The sequence below is a fragment of the Choristoneura fumiferana genome, chromosome 26, assembly GCF_025370935.1.
Source record: "Choristoneura fumiferana chromosome 26, NRCan_CFum_1, whole genome shotgun sequence".
NCBI lineage: Eukaryota > Metazoa > Arthropoda > Insecta > Lepidoptera > Tortricidae > Choristoneura > Choristoneura fumiferana.
Window position 1 is genome coordinate 5,665,844 of NC_133497.1, and position 19,069 is coordinate 5,684,912.

Below are 19,069 nucleotides of genomic sequence, written 5' to 3' on the forward strand. Positions count from 1 at the left end.
CTACTAACTACATACAATCTATCCTTCACAAAGTTGAAAAATAATAACTAGGTAAACGATCTACCGTCGCGCAGTCTTTTTGGTACTACCGAAGACTAGATAGAACCAAGTTAGGGAAGAAAATGTTTACGTATGAGGTTGCACAGCTTTATAATAAACTAGCTTTTGCCCGCGGCTTCGCCCGCGTGGAATCCGGATATCGCGCGCTGTTCCCTCGGGAACTGTGCATTTGTCCGGGATAAAAAGTAGCCTATGTCACTCTCTGGCCCATAAACTATCTCTATAAAATCATGTCGATCCATCGCTCGCGTCGAAACATACACACAAACATACAAACACATACACACTTTCGCATTTATAATATTAGTATGGATTACCCACAGCCTTAAAAAGTTTGAATTCACTTATGTATTCAAAACAAAATTATCACAGCACATCCGCGATAACTGTAACTAGTTTTTCCACCGACACATTTATATACTCGTATTAACAAATTTCTATGAGCTCTGAGGTTTGACATAATAGTTATTTGTGCAACAAGAGAGCAAAGTTGTTTTTTGTTGCGAGTGTTGATTTTGAATCCCGAGTAAGCGAAGGATTCTATAATTGAATCACGAGCGTCAGCGAGTGATTCTAGGTTAGAATCCTGAGAGCAACAAGGGATTCAAATACACGAGATGCAAAATAACTTTGGTCTCGTGTGACACATACAATTTTTCACCTCAGCAGTGAGAAAATAATTTAAATGTAACATGAGAATAAGATCACATATACCTACCTGTTTACAAAACAAACACATTTTTTTTAAATAGAATCCGATTATTAAGAAACAAATATAATAATAACATTTAAACCATAAAAAAGTTTCCAGTAGATACAATACAAATCTCATACTCATAACATGCATTCATACTGCAAAATCAATACTGCAAAAAGCCTTATCTTGGGGTCATTAAAAAGGTTGAACAATAAACGTATAATTTATTATAAATGTTATTAAACCTTTAAATATGAATTTTATTAAGATTTACAAATTAAATCATATATTACATAAACATAAATAGATTTAAGATGGGTTTTTTGGAATCTTTTTGTATTTTTTATTTCAATTCCAAATTTTTTGTTACTTTTACGGTCATCTCGTAAAACCGAATAAATAAATAAATAGATTTGTTACAAATTCATTCAATTTAACAAATATTTATTACAACTGTAGAGGAAGTACACGGAATTCTTTTATAAAAAAAAACAAGAGAAGCGGCTTTCGTGCAACGAGGTTGCATACTTTATTAAAAGATCGGGAAAATTTACATTTTGGAAATATTGCGTTGTCATGTAATTTATTAGGTACTTATCTATATATTTTTAATACCAAAAATTTAATTTAAGATTGTAATCAACACATTTGATCATATCTCTCGCTTTTTTCGTGTTGTAGTGAAATTATGACAGATCAAAGTAAAGTTCAAATCCTCTTTGGTTAAAATATTTTGAATTCAGTGAGTAGACCCAACACTGTACTCAGCATTTTAAAAAAATAATTAAAAAGTTACTTTGTCTCACCGAGTGAGCAAAATGCGATTTTGCTCACTGATTTCTCATAGCAAAACCTGCCTGTTTGAGGTCCTGAGGTGAAAAATATATTTATCATTATCAAATATTTCACGCTCGTTCAGTGAATAAATCAATGTCAAGTAACTCTTCAGATTGTCACTTACTAAGTTCTGCGTCATGAGTGGCGTTCGCGCTCCAAGCACCAGGCCTGCAGGACTCCCCGAAGAACTGGCTCAGCGTGGAAGCCTCCATCTCCTCAGCTGTTTTGTGGTTGATGTCTGCATCGGGGCAGCGGTCGGTACCGGCGGCCTGGAACGAAGAGAAACGGTAAAAAACTAGTTCGTAACCATTTGTACGGAAAACATAACAACATCTAATGAAATAAGTTTATCAAGTCGATGCCATTAACCGTTGAGGAGTTCCGTCCTGTGGAGATGATCCTGGCCGAACCTCTAGGATATCACAACCAGATTGTTGTATTGTCACCAGATTTACATAAATACGCCCAACAAATGAATCCAACCACTGGAAGATGGTCGAATTTAAATTGCAAGATTTGACCTGCGCATACATACATACCTACATACAAATATACATTTCAAGTTAAATTAAAGCTCCCATCTCGGCCGCACTACACGAGCGGCGGGAGCAGCGGCCGAATCTCAGGCGACTGTGAAGCGGGAGAAGTATGCCCCATTGGGTTCGGGGTATATATTCGTACCCGTGGCGGTGGAGTCGGCGGGCTGCTGGTGGGCGGATGCAAAGCGTTTTGTAGGTGATTTGGGCCGTCGACTCAGGCAAAAAGGGGAGGCCCTTGCTCCGAGTCATTTCTGGTGCAAAGGCTGTCCATAGCTATCTAACGTGGAAATGCCGCGAGCGTTATGGGCACCTTTGGGGCGGGAAAGGCGAGGGCGAGCTATTTGACTAGGTTATAGTTTTCTTTGTTATTATGAATGTACAGTAATTAATATAAGGGCTTAAGGGCGCACTGGCTTGACAGTTCATCGTAAATTCTTAAAGGAGGCAGTGTTGTATGTTCTGTTTTGTGTATATGCGGTGTATATGTATATATGTATTTTGCATGTAGTTTATTTGTCTTGATATGTATTAGTTTATTGACTTCATTATTATGTATTAGTTTGTTGTACTTATATATGTATGTGTATTTGAAATGTTTTTTTTTGAGTTAATTTAAATTTCGGTTCTTTACCTTTTCATTGTACTTGTAGTGTCTACTCTTGTGTCTGATATCCTGTCAATCGTTAAAAGGTTAACTGGAAGAGATCCCTTTAAGGGATAAGTTCGCCTTTGTACATCTTATTATCCTGTGTTATGTTATTTTCATGTGTTTATGTACAATAAAGAGTTTTACAATACAATACAATACAATACAATATATCTAATAAATTTATTAATTAAAGCTTGTAAAATAGATGTACACACACGCTTTTAGTCACATCATTCAACTTCTAACTCCTGCTTCTTCTAATACTCGTAATTTGTCCAAAAATACGTACCGCGACTTCCAGGGCCTTCTCAACGCGAGGTGACCAGCGCAAGGTAGGCTCGCCCAGTCCAGGGTGGCAGTACTTGCCCCACGGAGCGCTTGCAGGCCACCGGAGTGCGAGTTGGGTACTACCGCGACTGCCTCGAAGGACACAGGGTCTGGAATCATCATCATCACAGTGTCAAAGGCTGGCAAGAGCTGGATTAAGATCGTAAAGCATGGAGTAGTCTGTGGAGGCCAACACTTTGGATCACTGCGCCCGGATTAAGTATCATGACATCAGCCGTAGCACGCCTAGTGTTGCCATAGGCCACGGAATAGACCGCCTGTTGATTCAGTTGGAAGCAGCCTGCAGCGAAGCAATCCAATGGTGTTCGTAAAGTTCCTAGTTCACACTTTTTTATTTTTAGTAGACTGGTTGGCAAACGAGGAAGTGGTCTCCTGGTGGTAAGAGATCACCACCGCCCATAAACATCTGCAACACCAGGGGTATTGTAGATGCGTTGCCAACCTAGAGGCCTAAGATGGGATACTCAAGTGCCAGTAATTTCACCGGCTGTCTTACGCTCCACGCCGAAACACAACAGTGCAAGCACAGCTGATTCACGGCAGGTTAGCGAGCAAGATAGTGGTACAATCCGGGCTACCTTGCACAAGGTACCTGCACTGATGACCAGATGGTCCCAAAGAAGATCAGCGCTGTTCGCAAGACCGGCAGTCTTTTGCTGATTTTTGAATGTCATGTTTATTTTATATGAAACTTTTTAGCATATTTTTTCCTAAGCCGTTGTCGGCACGAATAAAAATGTTTTGTTTCGTACTTTCACGGGGCCACGTAGGGATTGCATGCCCAAGCCTGTTTAATCTATTAGATTGTGCCAAAGAGGTTGCATCTTGTGAACGAACCTTGTCGGGTGCTGTCGATTGGTGGCCACGACGCGATGGTCAGTACTCTGCAGCCAATCATCTAAGTTGTAAATGCTCATATTTGAATGTCGAATTAAAATATCGACATGCCGCTGCCAGCTGCATTACTCAGTTTATCTTATGTCACAATGCACATAGGCGATCGCTGACATCTTAGTTAGCTGTGTAAGCTAGATGGCGCGCATCGAGGGATCTCTGAGCAGAAATGACGGACGAACTCTAGAGGTCGCCACCGTAGTTTTCACTTGATTCATTTATTACGTAATAATATGTATTTAATATTTATTTATTATTTACTTATTATTTTTATAAAAGTAGGCATTTATTACACTCATTTACTACACGAGTTTGTACGACTAAATATATCTATAATCAACTCACCCTTGACCTTTTGTCGGCCTAGGGGGGTGCTGTCGATCCAGCTGTGACCGGGGGAATTCTAATGTAATATCTCGCCCTTAAAAAGCTGAAGCACAGCTGGAAACACACATTCAACAGCTACACTACACTAAACAGCTCCCTCGAAAGCTCCATACGCCCAGACTTGATTAAGTTTTCCGATATTTAACTCTTGTGTTTTCTGTGTATATTTATTAAATTATTTTCTTTATAATTTAACTTTGTGTAATTGAACTGAAGGCTTCCCTGGCCAGGGAATCTTTATTTCAAACATTTCTTATACTTAATATTTTAACACAAACTCTCATCCGTTGTTATAAACTCAGACCTAATGTTAATGCTTAATTACTTTTTATGCAACGGATGCGTACGGTGGTAAAATAAATTCAAACTCAGCTAAGTAACGTTAATTTCAAATGTAATCTTCTAAGTTATTTAGTGAACTGTTGTATTTCAAATTTTAACGGTCACTTAGGCTATTTATTTTACCTTTTGTTTTTTTTAAAATAATTATATAAAACTAGAATCACTTTCCTTTGCCTGCCTGTAACTCCGTATGATTGTCTTTGCCACTCACTGCAATTCAGCTCGCCCTAAGAGTTGGTGCATCGCTGCAGAGGAGTGACTGGAAACATCCAGCACTGGATCACATATCACCACCTTATTTACAGGGCACCTCCGACGGCTTCAACTTCCACACCTTTGTACGGCTTACAACCTTCGTACGGCTTACAAGCTCCGTACGGCCTACAGCTTTCTCCGCTCTGCACGGCTAACAACTTCAAAGCTCCGTTCGGCTACAGCTCTCACGGCTCAGGAATTGGTTTAACGCCCTAACCTGACACTAAGCCCTGACGGCCTGAAACTTCCGGAGTACTGCACATCCTTCCTGGCTCGTCCAAGACCCGATCGTTCCGGCGTGGAACACTTGTCCAGGCTGCTCGTCCTGCCCCCTAAGGCCCCTTTTGACCTCGGCACCGACGACCACTCAGCTGACCAGGCCCCCTGCTGTGGCCAGCCTCTCGCTCCGGGTTCTCTCTCCGACCCAGGGAAGTGTAGGCCAGATAGACCGAATAATCAGAACCACCTCTCAATAAATCGCTTGAACTTACTACCTGAGATCTCGTGATACTTTTCACTTTTAATTTGTCAAATAGGCCTGTTATTTTTTTGTGTTCAATTTTTAAATTAAAAAAATTGTTAAAAAAGTCTTATTGTTTACTCAAGAATAACTTACTAGGCCCTTTAAGGTCAAACCTCCCTCAAGAGGTCTGCCCTTGACACTTAATAGAATTTATTTTAAATAATCTAGTCATTTTTAGCACTCGCCGGCCGCTGCCGCGGCACGCTCGCTTCGCTCGCTCGGCTCGTGCGTTGTTGTGGTCGCAGTTCTAACTTAACCGAACCAAATATTTTTAGTAATTCATGTTCAATAGGTTAGGTTAGATTAGTATTGCGTCAAGGCGCGAATCGCCTCAACTGTCGTACCTACATCGATATTTTGGACTTCAATATTTTATCTTTCGATGTCACTTTTGTAGATAAATATATTTTTATATATTGGACGTAGGTTATCTAACCATTCGACAATATAAACTTGCGCTATTTTAACTTTCGATATTTCTATACAGTCGATATTTTAATTTTCGATATTTTACCCGTAGGTATTTTAACTTTTGATATTCAAATATGTTAACCATATAAAATGTGTCTGTTGTCCTCAAAAGCTTTTCCGATCGCCGACCATCAGTACTGATACCATATCAGCTTCGATAAGCAGTCGGCCGCCGATACCTCCATTTATTGAGCGAGGCGCGGTCTCTGATTCAGACACATAACCTCAACAGTGTGAAACTTCCGAGAAAATGACACATGGCTGATATTTCCTAGATTTTATGAACAGGATCCATATTCCACTATTTGTATTGTACCTATTGTATCGTATAATTCTTTATTGTACATAAAACATATGAAAATAACTGTTAACAAGAGAAAGAGATGTACAAAGGCGAAAGAAGAGAAGAAGAAAGAAGAAAAGAAAAAGAAAGGAAGGAAGAGAAGAAGAGCAGGGAAGAGGCGGAAGAGGTGAGGCGAAGGCGAAGGGAATTGTGTGTCTGTTTTGTGCGGTCTTCCGTGATTTCACTTCTGTGGCCCGGCGGAAGACCAATGCTGGTTTCCAACTATTAACGGCATCTAAAGTACAATTCAATAGAATCTGACAATCTTGTAGACACTTCCAGCCTACTAATATAAACAACGGGCTGCCTAAGGCTTTGTGATGTGATTATTATTCTTTTTTGATTCCTTTTAGATGATAATTGCAACAACAGGGACATATATAATCAAGTGTGCCCACGATAGGGTGTCTTAAATATGTAGAAAATTGACAGATTCTATTGAATTGTACTTTAGGTAGTCCTACAAGCGTTTCAACCCGCTATCAGTTTCCTGTCACTTATACCGAAGAAATGAGTCAGGTACAACGGAAAGATTTTATAAATCGATTTGTAGCTATTGCTCGCGGCTCCACCCGCGTAGACTTCGTTTATCGCTATCCCGCGGGAACTATGCAATTTCCCAGGACTCAATCTATCGGTATACCGAATTTCATCTAAATCGGTTTAATAGATGCAGAGATTACCCTTACAACCTCAGTTTGGGAAAGATCACAGAATTAGAAAATTAGTTTGTTGAAGACACAATGGGCAGGCCATATAGCACGGAGAACAGATGGCGGTTGGGGCCGAAAAGTTCTCGAGTGGAGACCGCGGATCAGCTAGCGCAGCGTAGCACGTCCACCAAAGGACGGATGACTTGGTTAAAACCGCAGGCTCCTGGTGGATGCAGGCCACTTCTAATTGAAGCAACTGGAGGTATATGGGGAGGCCTATGTCCAACAATGGAAGACCTACGGCTGATTTGACAATGATGGCAGCTCAAAGAGAAACTAGTCATATTGCGAAAAGTCAAGAAGAATATTAGCTGCATTTGATCGGTGCATCAAAGACAATTAATCAGTGGAACCGTAATGTTATCAATCGTCATCGATAAACCAGTAATCTTTATCGACCTTTATCAGTGACCCTTCCCTAATTTTAATGGAGTCAGCACGTGACCTAAAATCTGAATGCAGTAGAAAATGAGTAGTAAGCCATCAACGACCTTTGCATCTGTGACAAATGATTTAAGCTTTGTATCAGCACTTTCTCGGATGGCTGAACAAGCTTGTGTGGTAGTGTGTGTGTATGTTTTTTATGTAACTAATGTGAGACTCACTCATATTTAATGAAACAATGTACATAGGTAATACAATCCTAAACTGGTAGAATGCGTGTATCTAAGTTTGATTTATTTGCTATAGTTTATCTAATTATCGGTTTCTATGAACACTTGCTTATAAATATATCGCTGCTCAACAACGTCCAGTCGGTCCGATCACTTCCATGATGTACCTAAATGCCAATGCCCCTGCAGAATGAAAGAATCAACAACCATTATAGTCCATCCAATCCTGATTATAGCCTCCTTCATTTTTCACAATCCCTTTGTTATCCTTTTTAGCGTGACAGTAAACACATCGATGGTGGAAGTCTCAATTGGCGTAAGGGACAAAATACCGAAAATGACTTTTAAACATAGAAAATTAGAGTTTTTTTTTCTCTGTCGATTGGTAGTATTCAAGTTACGATACGCCCCTTACTTTTGCTGTTATCAACATTTATTATTTTAAAATAAAATAGCTTAAGGGATATGATATAAAATATTTGAGCTGAAAAATGGCGTAAATGTATTATTTTTTTAATATTTGGGTCGTAAGGGGCTGTGGCAGTCTCATATGTCCTTTACGACTCGGCTCATGTCGTTAAAAAAAAACCCAACAAATATAATAAAAGGGCGTATGGGTCAATTATTGTTTCATTGCCCTTTACACCCCAACATTTTATAACGAATAAGATAAAAAAGCAAGAAGTTGTTGGGTGTAACCTTACCGCCTGTACCTATTTCTTGTACCTAACATCAAAATACTAACGCGTCTACCTACTTTCCACGCGCCGAGCGTTTGCGCATTGCACATTCGGTCAGTCGTGTCAGACACGTCAAACACGGAGGACGTATTTGATTGCCTACGTTTGTTCTTTGTCAACGCGCGTATTTTTTTATAAGATGCCAAAAGCAAAACAAAAAAAGAAGATTAAGTTGATGGATCCCCTAATGGCTTGACGTCGAGCTAACATTTCCGTAATGGAATTTCAGTCAAGGATGTTGAGGTAAATTTCTCTTAGCTACTTTGTTTATTTTAAGCTGTCCTGACAGATCCTAATAAAGGAAGCCTGTGCCCACCAGTGGGACGTATATAGGCCGAGATGATGATGCAAACATAATAATAATTGGCCTGTATAATTAATTATGTATGTTGAGGGTTAAAAATTGTATAATCGAAACGTCGTAAGGGACATTAAAAAACAGCATTTTATAAAATAATAAATACTTTTATGGGCGTAAGGGGTATAAAAAGCAAGAGCTAGAGTAAATTGTCGGTCGTAAGGGGCAGTAGCAAACAGACATTTAAAAAAAAGGTGTAATTGGTACGTCGTAAGGGGCATTAAACAACAGCAACTTATAAAATAAGGAATACTCTTATGGGCGTAAGGGACATCAAAAGCTAAAACTAGAGTAAATTGTTAGTCGTAAGGGACAGTAACAAACAGACATTTTAAAAATTGAGGTTACTTTATGGGTGTAAGGGGCACTTAAAGTAAAATACCTTGCTTGCTTCTTTTAGTTCATTAAAATACCTTGTTAATGTTAGGTCGTAGGAGGCATCAAAACAAATGGTTTTTAGAACTTGTAGTGATTGAAACAACAACTCAAGCAAGCATACTCCCAAATGTGCAAGAAATAGTGCAAGCAAGCGTGCAAGAAAGCATGCAAGCAAGCAAGCAAGCATGTAAGCAACCACCTAAGCAAGCTTGCAAGTGAGCATGTAATTTTGTCAATCAAATCAACAAACATGCAATTTTATCGGCCTGGGTTAGATGAACATCGCGGGTTACCCCGATCCCGCGATGACCGGTCTATGGTATCTCCTCCAGCGCTCATGAAGCGGGCTGGCGTCCCACTCCCTCACAGCTGCAATCAGTGTGTTAGAGGAAGCATAAATAGTGCAAGCATGCATGCAAACAAGCGTGAAGCCAGAAGGCAAGCATGCATGCAAACAACAAATCAAGCAAGAATACTCCCAAATGTGCAAGAAATAGTGCAAGCAAGCATGCAATCAAACATGCAAGCAAGCATGCAAGCAAGGATGTAAGCAATAATGCAAGCAAGCAGAGTGAGTACGCCAGTGGTGGTAGTGAAAATCATTTCATCATCATCGTCATCAACAACATCATCAGTTCGTTTATCGCTACCCCCCGGAACTATGCTATTTTCCGGGATAAAAACTTATTTACTTGGCGATTTTTAACAGCTGCAATATCTTCCTTAACCCTCTCAGCTATAAACAAACAAGTCAGCCATAGCCGAGCATTTGTTGGAGTCAGGACCAAACCACTGGATTGAGCTTCACAATCCCAAAATTCTGTCCACGGAACGTCATTTCTACTCAAGAATGGTACGTGAAGCAGTTGAAATAAAAAAGCATAAAAATGTCAACCGGGACGATGGATATAAGCTTTCATCTTCATGGAATCCTGTTATTAATAAGTGTCGACGTCGGGATGAGTGTTGTGAGTCGGTGTGATGGGGTGACAAATAAAAATCACCAATTGCGAGTAGGTCGTGATACGAGTGCTGGTACTATTAGTGATCAAGTGCGGGTAGTTCGAAGGACTCGCGCTGCTAGGCAGACTTGACACCCCACACTTCAGTCCACTCGTGACCACGGCCACTGCAATGTTGCCGAAACGTGGATAAATCCCGTTGGTGGTATTTTGACTTATGAGTGAGAATCACGAAAGTTTAAAACGTTATAAAATTTATTTGAGTTTTATTTAACTTTTAACTTATAATGTCCATTTAAAGAAAATGTTACAAATTACATATTTTTTAAGGGGACGTGCAAAATTATGGCTTTTGCGCGTTATTTTAAATAATTAAAGTGGTTCTTTGAGTTAATTCACTATTTTTTTTAATTTTTCTACAGGAACTTACGTCCAAATATGTAGCAAATAAAATATAAAATGTCCTATAAGACCAAACATCGGTTACTACATTATTTATTTATTTACGGTTTATGGATGTAAGGGGCTATGACACCCGTATGTCACGGGCGTAAGGGACAGCTATTTTTCTTATTAAGCTTTTTACGAAAATGTCTATAGTTTCACGTTGAAAAGCAAGAAAATTCAAGATTTTACGTAATTATAACGTCCTGCTAAGTTAAACATTAACAATGCTGTGGGGGTTTGAAAATTACCAAAAACTTCTTTTCGCTCTCCTGAAAAGTAGCATTTTGTCCCTTACGTCAATTGAGACTTCCACCATCGACATACTCCCACACTTTCGCATTTTTTACCTAGGTATAAAAATATATATAAAAAAAAATGTTTATTGTACTCAAAAACAAGTGTTACAAGTAACATAGACTTAAGTTTGTACAAAGAGATCTGAAGTAAGTGGTCGAGCTTTCGACCTCTAAACTATAATGTACTAGCGATCCGCCCGGGCTTCGCACGGGAACAGTTTTTTTTTCACAAGATCTCTGTTTAAACGAAGGTAGTTACTTCACATTTTTTCAACTTCCTTGCCGAAGCCGAGGCAACGTATTAGTCGTTGGTATTAGTACATATCAATCCACTCCCAAATCAAAAAATATACTATCTCAAAATAATCCATCATATAAATTAGACCTTTCAGAAACTAAATAATGTCTATGTAAATAAAAATGGGTTACATTTTGAGTCTACGAGATACACTCTTGGTCGCGAATATACATGTGAAAATGATCTAACCGCTGGTGAACACAGATACAGACGGGAGCGACTTTGTTTTATGCTATGTAAAGAACTAGATTTATTAGTGAATGGGGTGTTTTAGCCGGACTATATTGTAACTATGTCCTGTCGCCCTGATTCAACAGTATCAGACCTTGAAGATAAACATAGTTACGTAACGAATAGTTACTTACATGACGTACTCTGGGCTGCTACACACGCCAGCACAACCGACAACAAAAACGTAAATTTCAATGCCATTTCACTTGCACTCACTAGGACTTTTAGGTCCACAATTTTTCTACAGAATTTTGGCTGGTTACATCCACAGCCACTGATAGTTGAGACCACTATAAGCTTATTTAAAACGCCCGGGCACGACTATATTATCTTATCTATTTCGAAATTCACGGTAAATGTAGGTGATATATGTAATATCACCGATAGATGATAAGGCGTGTTATCTAGCACCGAGCTATATGTGCAGTTGGCGAAAATTGTAACAACGATAATACATACTAATATTTACTACAATTTATCGATGGAAGCGACGTAGTCAATAGTGGAGATTATTTGGTATATTTTACGGTTTAGCGATCTGAAATCGTTTTATAACTGTCATTGACTATGTTTAGATATTTAACGTGGTATTATGAAAACTTGGATGATTGTTGAATATTTGAATTTGGATCCGGCAGGTGAATTGAAATTCCGGGATTTTGCTAAATTCCTAATGAAATTTCCAAAAAAACCACTACAGTTTTCACTGTTGTTGCATGAAAGACAGTCGTGCCACATGATTCTAAAACCAGCGGTTGAGGTTTTGAGATTTTAAACCCGATACCGTGGGATTATGTTATTTAATTCCAGACGCCAAAAATTACATCGTTGGTGTAAATATTGTGTAAATAAAAGTATTCTGTGTACTTGATAGCAAATTAGGAGATACTTACAAAAAAATGTTAAATAAAGTAAAAAAAATACATTTTGAACATGAAACTACCGTGAGATTCACTCATATAACGACGAAGACGAAGGGCTACGGATTAGCCCGAAACATGTCGAGCTAAACTCGATTTAAGACGTGAGTTATCCGGGTCATTATATTTAATAAAAATATTTTTTTTTTTCAGATTTTTACTATCAAGAAGTTAAATGTATGTTTTGTATTAGAAATACTTGTCGAAATACAGTATTCATTATAATATTTTTACCTGAACAAACAAACAGAACATTTGAATAAAGTTAAACCAATAATGTAGCCTTCATTTGCTTTAAAGAGTTCTCTTATTTTTCTTTGAAAACATTTTGCCATAAGTATGATTTATTTTACAACTGTTTCATATTATAGACGAACGATGTTTACACAGTAATGACTTCAGAATTGATAAAACTAACCTAACCTATCGGGTCCTAAAGGGTAGTACTGAAATATATCCTGAATAGTATATACTTAGTTTCAGTAAACAGGTCATTCATCGTCAGTATGAAACAGTTGGGAAAAGGATTTATTGGGAATCATAATTTAGACGAAAAACCGGGATTCCGTTTTGAATGGTTAACTTAACGGGTAAGTAGTTCATATCAAGAAGTACAGTATGACAAGAACTAGGTTCATACTGTTCTTCATTAGATACTAAATTTAAGTGTGCTCGTGATAAAAACAGTTCGCTCTTTACGACAAAGTCAAGAACAAACTTGAGACGTTCCTATACTTCTGAATTAAGTAGGCAAACAGATACGTCCATTAGTTATAAGAACATTTGTCGTCGAGATAGCGTAAAATTAGATGCAAATGATGCAAGTAAATGAAAGATCTCGAATGGAGACCGCGGCTTAGCAAGAACTTCTTAGTTTTGACCGACTCATTTTATCTATTTTTTGCATCCACAGCAATACAGTAGGTACTTAGGTACTATCAGCCAAATATATAGTCAAAACAATAATACCAATGACGTGTCTGTCAACTTGAAAGTTCGACTTTGCGACATATTCATTTGATAGGAACTTGTTCAAAAATTAATAGACCACTTATTTGGCTGATGGTAAATTATAATAGGACTTAGGTATACTATGAGTATTATTTATTCAGAAACTGACTCCGTAAGATACTTCCATTCCTAAATTCAAATTCAAATCATTTATTTCATGTAACAAAACACATAATATTAGGAAATACATTTAAGAAGGGTTTAGTAACTTATACACATACAAAGAAGCAATCTTCACTCTGCATTTCAACCTTAGCACTGTATGTATACCTACCTTCGGACAATTTACATCAGGCGCGGTCCGTCTTGGGGGGGTTCACAGGGGACATGACCCCCCACCAAAATCGTACACGACAAATTGAAAAATGTTTTTGCCCCTATATAATAGCCGCGATGTATTATTATTGAGTCCCTCCAAAATTTCAGGCTGCCTGATTTACAAAGTTACAACGCGAAGTAATAGCGACAAGGTTGTTAATGAAAACTTAATGTTGACCTTGGCCATATTTACATTGTCCTCCTGTCTATCTGCGTAGCCGTGACATTTTTTAACTCAATTCTATCAGTTTGTTAATATCACGAATATTGTTTTGCAGTGAAAATCTATAAATACAACTAAGAAGAAAATTGTCGCCAATTTTTCGTTTTACAATCTTTATAATTGAGGTAACATCATTGGAGCGACAGAAACCTATGACGTTGAATAATTTACGACGCAGATCGCAGATACAAGATTTTTACCCCCTGACGCAAAAAAGGGGTGTTTTAAGTTTGACCGCTGTGTGTCTGTCTGTCTGTGGTACCGTAGCTCTTAAACGGGTGAACCGACAGATGAATGCGGTTTTTTATTTGAAAGGAGGTTTTCTAGCGATGGTTCTTAGACATGTTTTATCAAAATCAGTTCAGCCGTTTTTAAGATATTCAACTTTGAAGTGACAATGTCGGGGGTTTTCCAACTTTTAGTTGTGAGACAATGAAACCATGGTCGCGGGAGCTTTAAAAATTTTCTAAGTTAGTAGTATACTCGTATTAACACAATGAGGGCTATCGTTTTTTGTCTCACTAGATGGCGCACTGTTGCGTGAGGTCTTTAAGTATGGCTTTCAAAGTCTGTTATTACGGGCGTGAAAACAAAGTTTAGATTAAATTCATATTTAATACAACTTAAAACCGTACCATAAAAATATCGAGCATGCCACAGTGTTGCATAGTCCCCGTTTTGTTCGGAAAAATGGGAGGAAAAAACTGTCTCAAAACACAGACATTCATTGCCCCGGAACGCATATTTGCCATAATTAATTTCAGGTAATGCAAAATATTCACAAACTTATTCTAATTATAAATAAACCCTCGTATAGCTCACCCAAAAACTATGAGATTTGACATTTCGGAGACCTCACGCTACACTAGCGGCTCTAGTGGCGAATTCATACGCGATAGCCCTCATTGGGTCATAATCAGATCTCTGAGTCAGAGTCTGAATTTTAGTAACTTTGGTGGGGTATTCCAACAAACACACTCCCACTTGACTTGCAAAGAGACCCTTGTAGTGTCTCTGATCTAACTGCAGTATCTGCCATGTATTGCGTGAGCTACACTAGCGCCTCTAGTGGCGAATTCATACGCGATAGCCCTCATTTAAATAATTCGCGCCTCGATATTGCCAACTTCCATACACGCGCCAGGAATTATTCCAAAACTGTTTGTTCGTTCATAAAAAGTGTAGTAAAAAATATATTTTATCAACGTAATCGTGTTTCTAAGAAGTTCTTAGGAATCATATTTACATTGCGAATGATAACAGTATGATATCATTGGCTTAGTAACGTTAAGGATATTCGTTAATTATATTTCAAAACGTCGTAAACACCACGGAAAAATAAACTTTACGTTGTATATTACACCTAATCTGACAAATTATTAGGTATTCTATACTGAATGTCTCCATGATAATTTCTTTAACTTATGTTTTAAGAATTTAGTATAGAATACTGTTTACGATCATATGAAACATAGTTTCCGCTATTATATTCGAAGAAAATAATGTGTTTTTCTAGTGTTTCCTTTTTTTACGCCGATATCAATGTCTTTTGTGGTCATTATCTGTTTATTAGAATTCGATTTACGTCATAGAACATTTTATTGCAGGTTGATTCGTCATACTTTAAGTATGTTTGCCGTAGATATATAGTTATGTAGTTAGAAGCCGTTACTAAAAGGTTCTCGTGCAAGCATGCAAGTATTCGATTGTTTGTCAATTTTTCTTTTAATATTGTGGGTTTGGTAGATATTGTATAAAAAGTATGTTATTTTTTATCATAATATTCTAGAGAATTCAGAGTCTGAAAACAAAATAGGGTCAAAAACAACTGAAGACCAGTTACCTGATTCGCCGACAAACTAGTGAACTATTACTTAAGTAACTGCTGTAAATTGTAAATTCTCTGGTCTCCGCGATACAGGCCCAGAGTCTAGTGCGGAGTCCGCCGATGAATCTAAATTGTAACCTTGTTATATTTCAAATAAATTCTTTCTTTCTTTCTTCTTCTTTATTTTGGTGCTAGTTTTAAGTTAAAAGGTATTATTGTATATTTACTATTGTACTTTGAGCTTTGTATGCTGTTTTGAATAAAGATTCTATCTATCTATCTATACTATCTTACTTCCTATCTATACTATCGTACTCAGTAATACTGTGAATAAATGTATTTCTTTCTTTCTAAAAATTGGAAATTGGCTAAACTCTGTCAGTTCGGGGACTGGCATCACCATAGAGGGCGACACCGACGCATGTCGCAATATGACAAATTAAAACGTTGATTAATCTGTCATCTCCCAGGATAACAGGATCAAAGGAATTTGGGCACAAATTTGTGCCTCTGGGAGAGGACAGGTTAAGTATTCATCATCCCAGCCTATATACGTCCCACTGCTGGGCGCAGGCCTCCTCTCAGAACAAGAGGGCTTGGGCAATAGTTCCCACGCGGGCCCAGTGCGGATTGGGAACTTCACACACACCATTGAATTGCTTCACAGGTTTGTGCAGGTTTCCTCACGATGTTTTCCTTCACCGCAAAGCTCGTGGTAAATTTCAAATGTAATTCCAAGTAAGATTAAGTATTGCAGGCATTCATTTATAAAACGCCACATTTTAGTTATCATCATGCCATGATGCATGATCGGGTTATTAAAACGTTTAAAGTAAGTAAAAAAACATGTAGCGGTCGGTAAGCAACGTATGTTTTTAGTTAATCTAGATTTGTTACCAGGTAGGTATGAGTATAAACAATGACTTTGGTAGTTTGCTGCCAATATTGGAGCAGACAGGTATTTTACGTATTTTAATATTCAAAAGGCTTATTCACTTTTCATGCTCGTAAAGTTCGTATTTATGCTAAATTTAGGCGATATAAAATGACTTTTTATGCTCTAGTGCATAAAGTAAAATCTTCGTCTAAGTAAGACAAAGGCAATCAGGTGTAAACAGCCACAAAGAAAGAAGTTTCAACATATATATTTTTAATTATTTTAATTTTTTTATAAAACTAACAATCAATCCCATTAATATTATAAATGTGTGTTTGTTTGATTGTTTGGTACTTAATTTCGTCTAAAACACTGAACCGATTTAGATGAAATTTGGCATACGGATAGTTTTTATTCGATAGGAAAATTGCATAGTTCCCGCGGGATAGCGATAGACGAATTCTGCGCGGATAAAGTCGCGGGTAACGGCTAGTCAAATCAATAAATCTAAAAAAAATAATGATAATTATTATAGAAATGCATGAAAAATAAAAGCTACATAGTAAGTGAACAATTGTTTCCACTGTTGCTATTTCATTTCCTCGCGATCGAAGTCAAAGTCAAAGTCCAAATATCTTTATTCAATTTAAGCTATAACAAAACAAGCAGTTTCATGCTAAAAAATCTCATTCATGCTCTTACATGTTAAAAAAAATCTACCACCGGTTCGGAAAAACCTCTGTTGAGAAGAATCCGGCAAGAAACTCAACGAGGTATATTTTTTTTAAACAGATTTACAATATTATTAAATGATATCTATACATCACAAGTATTTAATAAAACTTTATTTTTTTCATCACACTTGCTCGTAAACAGCGTCGAAACATGCAGGCTACCTTGGTTGCAACCCCCAAATAAAACCCTCGACCTTAATGTGCTTGTCATGAAGCCCGTGGTCGGTAAATGAGTCATTGCGCGTACTAATTTTCATGTCATGAAGCCCAAGGTCGGTAAATGAGTGTGATACTGCATGGTGTGGTGCAGCGCGGCGCGCGCAGGTCGGGCACATGCTACGTGGGGTGGGGCGGCGCGGAGGCTGGCGCTGCCAAGAGCGTAGTCAGCGGTATCGGCAATTTTTGGAAAAATCTTAGTTTTTCTTTTACAAATATACAATTTTACTCGCAAATGTGATGAAAAACATTGTATGTCGCACGGGCGGTACTAGAATTACGAACATCGACTCATTAAAGCCCTCAGTCTTCGACTTCGGGCTTCTAATAGACGTAATTCCTTGTTTACCGCCCTAAGACACAATCTATAACACAGTAGGATCGCTAATGCGGATCGGAATTATTTCCAAATATCCCTGTCCATGATATAATCATTAACTTACGCTTAGATCTTAATGTCTTCTTGACAATAGATCCGAATTTTGTATCCGTTTTATTTGTAATATTAAGTGAAATGAAAAGCAGAGTGTAAAACTCAAGCATTAAACCCATTTTCCCCTCAACGTACCGGCTCGGGTGGCTACATGAACGTCTCGGGTAAAATGACTCGTTTTATGCTTTTGTTGTACAATCTACTATTTTAATCCCCAACGAAAAAGAGGAGTGTTATTATAAGTTTGACGGCAATGTCTGTGTATCTGTCTGTGGCATCATAGATCTCAAATGGATGGACCGATTTCGATGTGTTTTTAGAGTTCCGTAGCCAAAATGGGAAAATGGAACCCTTATAGTTTCGGCATGTCTGTCTGTCTGTCCGCCCGTCCGCGGCTTCGGTCAAACTATCAGTGCTAGAAAGCTGTAATTTTGCACGAATATATGTAGCAACCATGCCGACAAAATGGTACAAAATTAAAAAAAATAAGCGTACCTCTCCTAGACAGTGGGGTTGATTTTGTTTTCTCATCCAACCCTATTGTGTGGGGTATCGTTGGATAGGTATTTTAAAGGTAACTACTTATAGCACTGATTTTGGACCAGATGATGGCATAGAAGTTGATACAGTGGACATTTTTCATATCTTAACCAGAATATTAATCCCAAGGAACTATGTACGAAGTTTACCAGACGCCGCCCCGGAGGCCCCGACGGGTCGCGGAGCGAGGGTTGCAGGGGGTTGCTGCTTGCGCGCAGGCATTCTGCAAAAGCACCTCCATGCACGGTTTTACCCACATTACAGCACCGGATCGCGCTTGGATCGAAAGGTAAAGATAGAGACAGTATAATTTACACCGTGTTTTTTTTATTTAGTTTTGTATGATGTGATATACCTACATTGAAAAAAAAGTACCTACTATAACACTTTCAAGTTTTACTCAAATCATTTTGTTTTTGGAAACGGGTTCTTTCTTTCTTTCTTCTCTCTTTTCTTTCTCCTTCCTTCCTTTCTCCCTTCCTGTCTTTCTTTCTTTCTTGCTTCCTTCATTCCTTTCTTCCTTCCTTTCTTTCTTTCTTCCTTCCTTCCTTTCTTTATTTATTTTTCTTTCTTTTCGCATTTCGCAG

At 38.1% G+C, this 19,069-nt stretch overlaps 1 protein-coding gene across 3 annotated transcripts in view; it reads right to left on the reverse strand.

Moving 5' to 3' along the window:
* Window positions 1-19,069, reverse strand: part of LOC141442933 (transferrin-like) — a 50,327-nt gene that overhangs the window by 14,866 nt on the left and 16,392 nt on the right. For 2 of the 3 annotated variants that reach the window (XM_074108123.1, XM_074108124.1), the window contains exon 5: window positions 1,719-1,863. In XM_074108123.1, the coding sequence (XP_073964224.1) occupies window positions 1,719-1,863 (145 nt within the window). Of the gene's footprint in view, window positions 1-1,718; window positions 1,864-3,071; window positions 3,220-3,967; window positions 4,015-19,069 lie in introns of those variants that run through there. The other variant, XM_074108125.1, reaches the window with a different exon arrangement.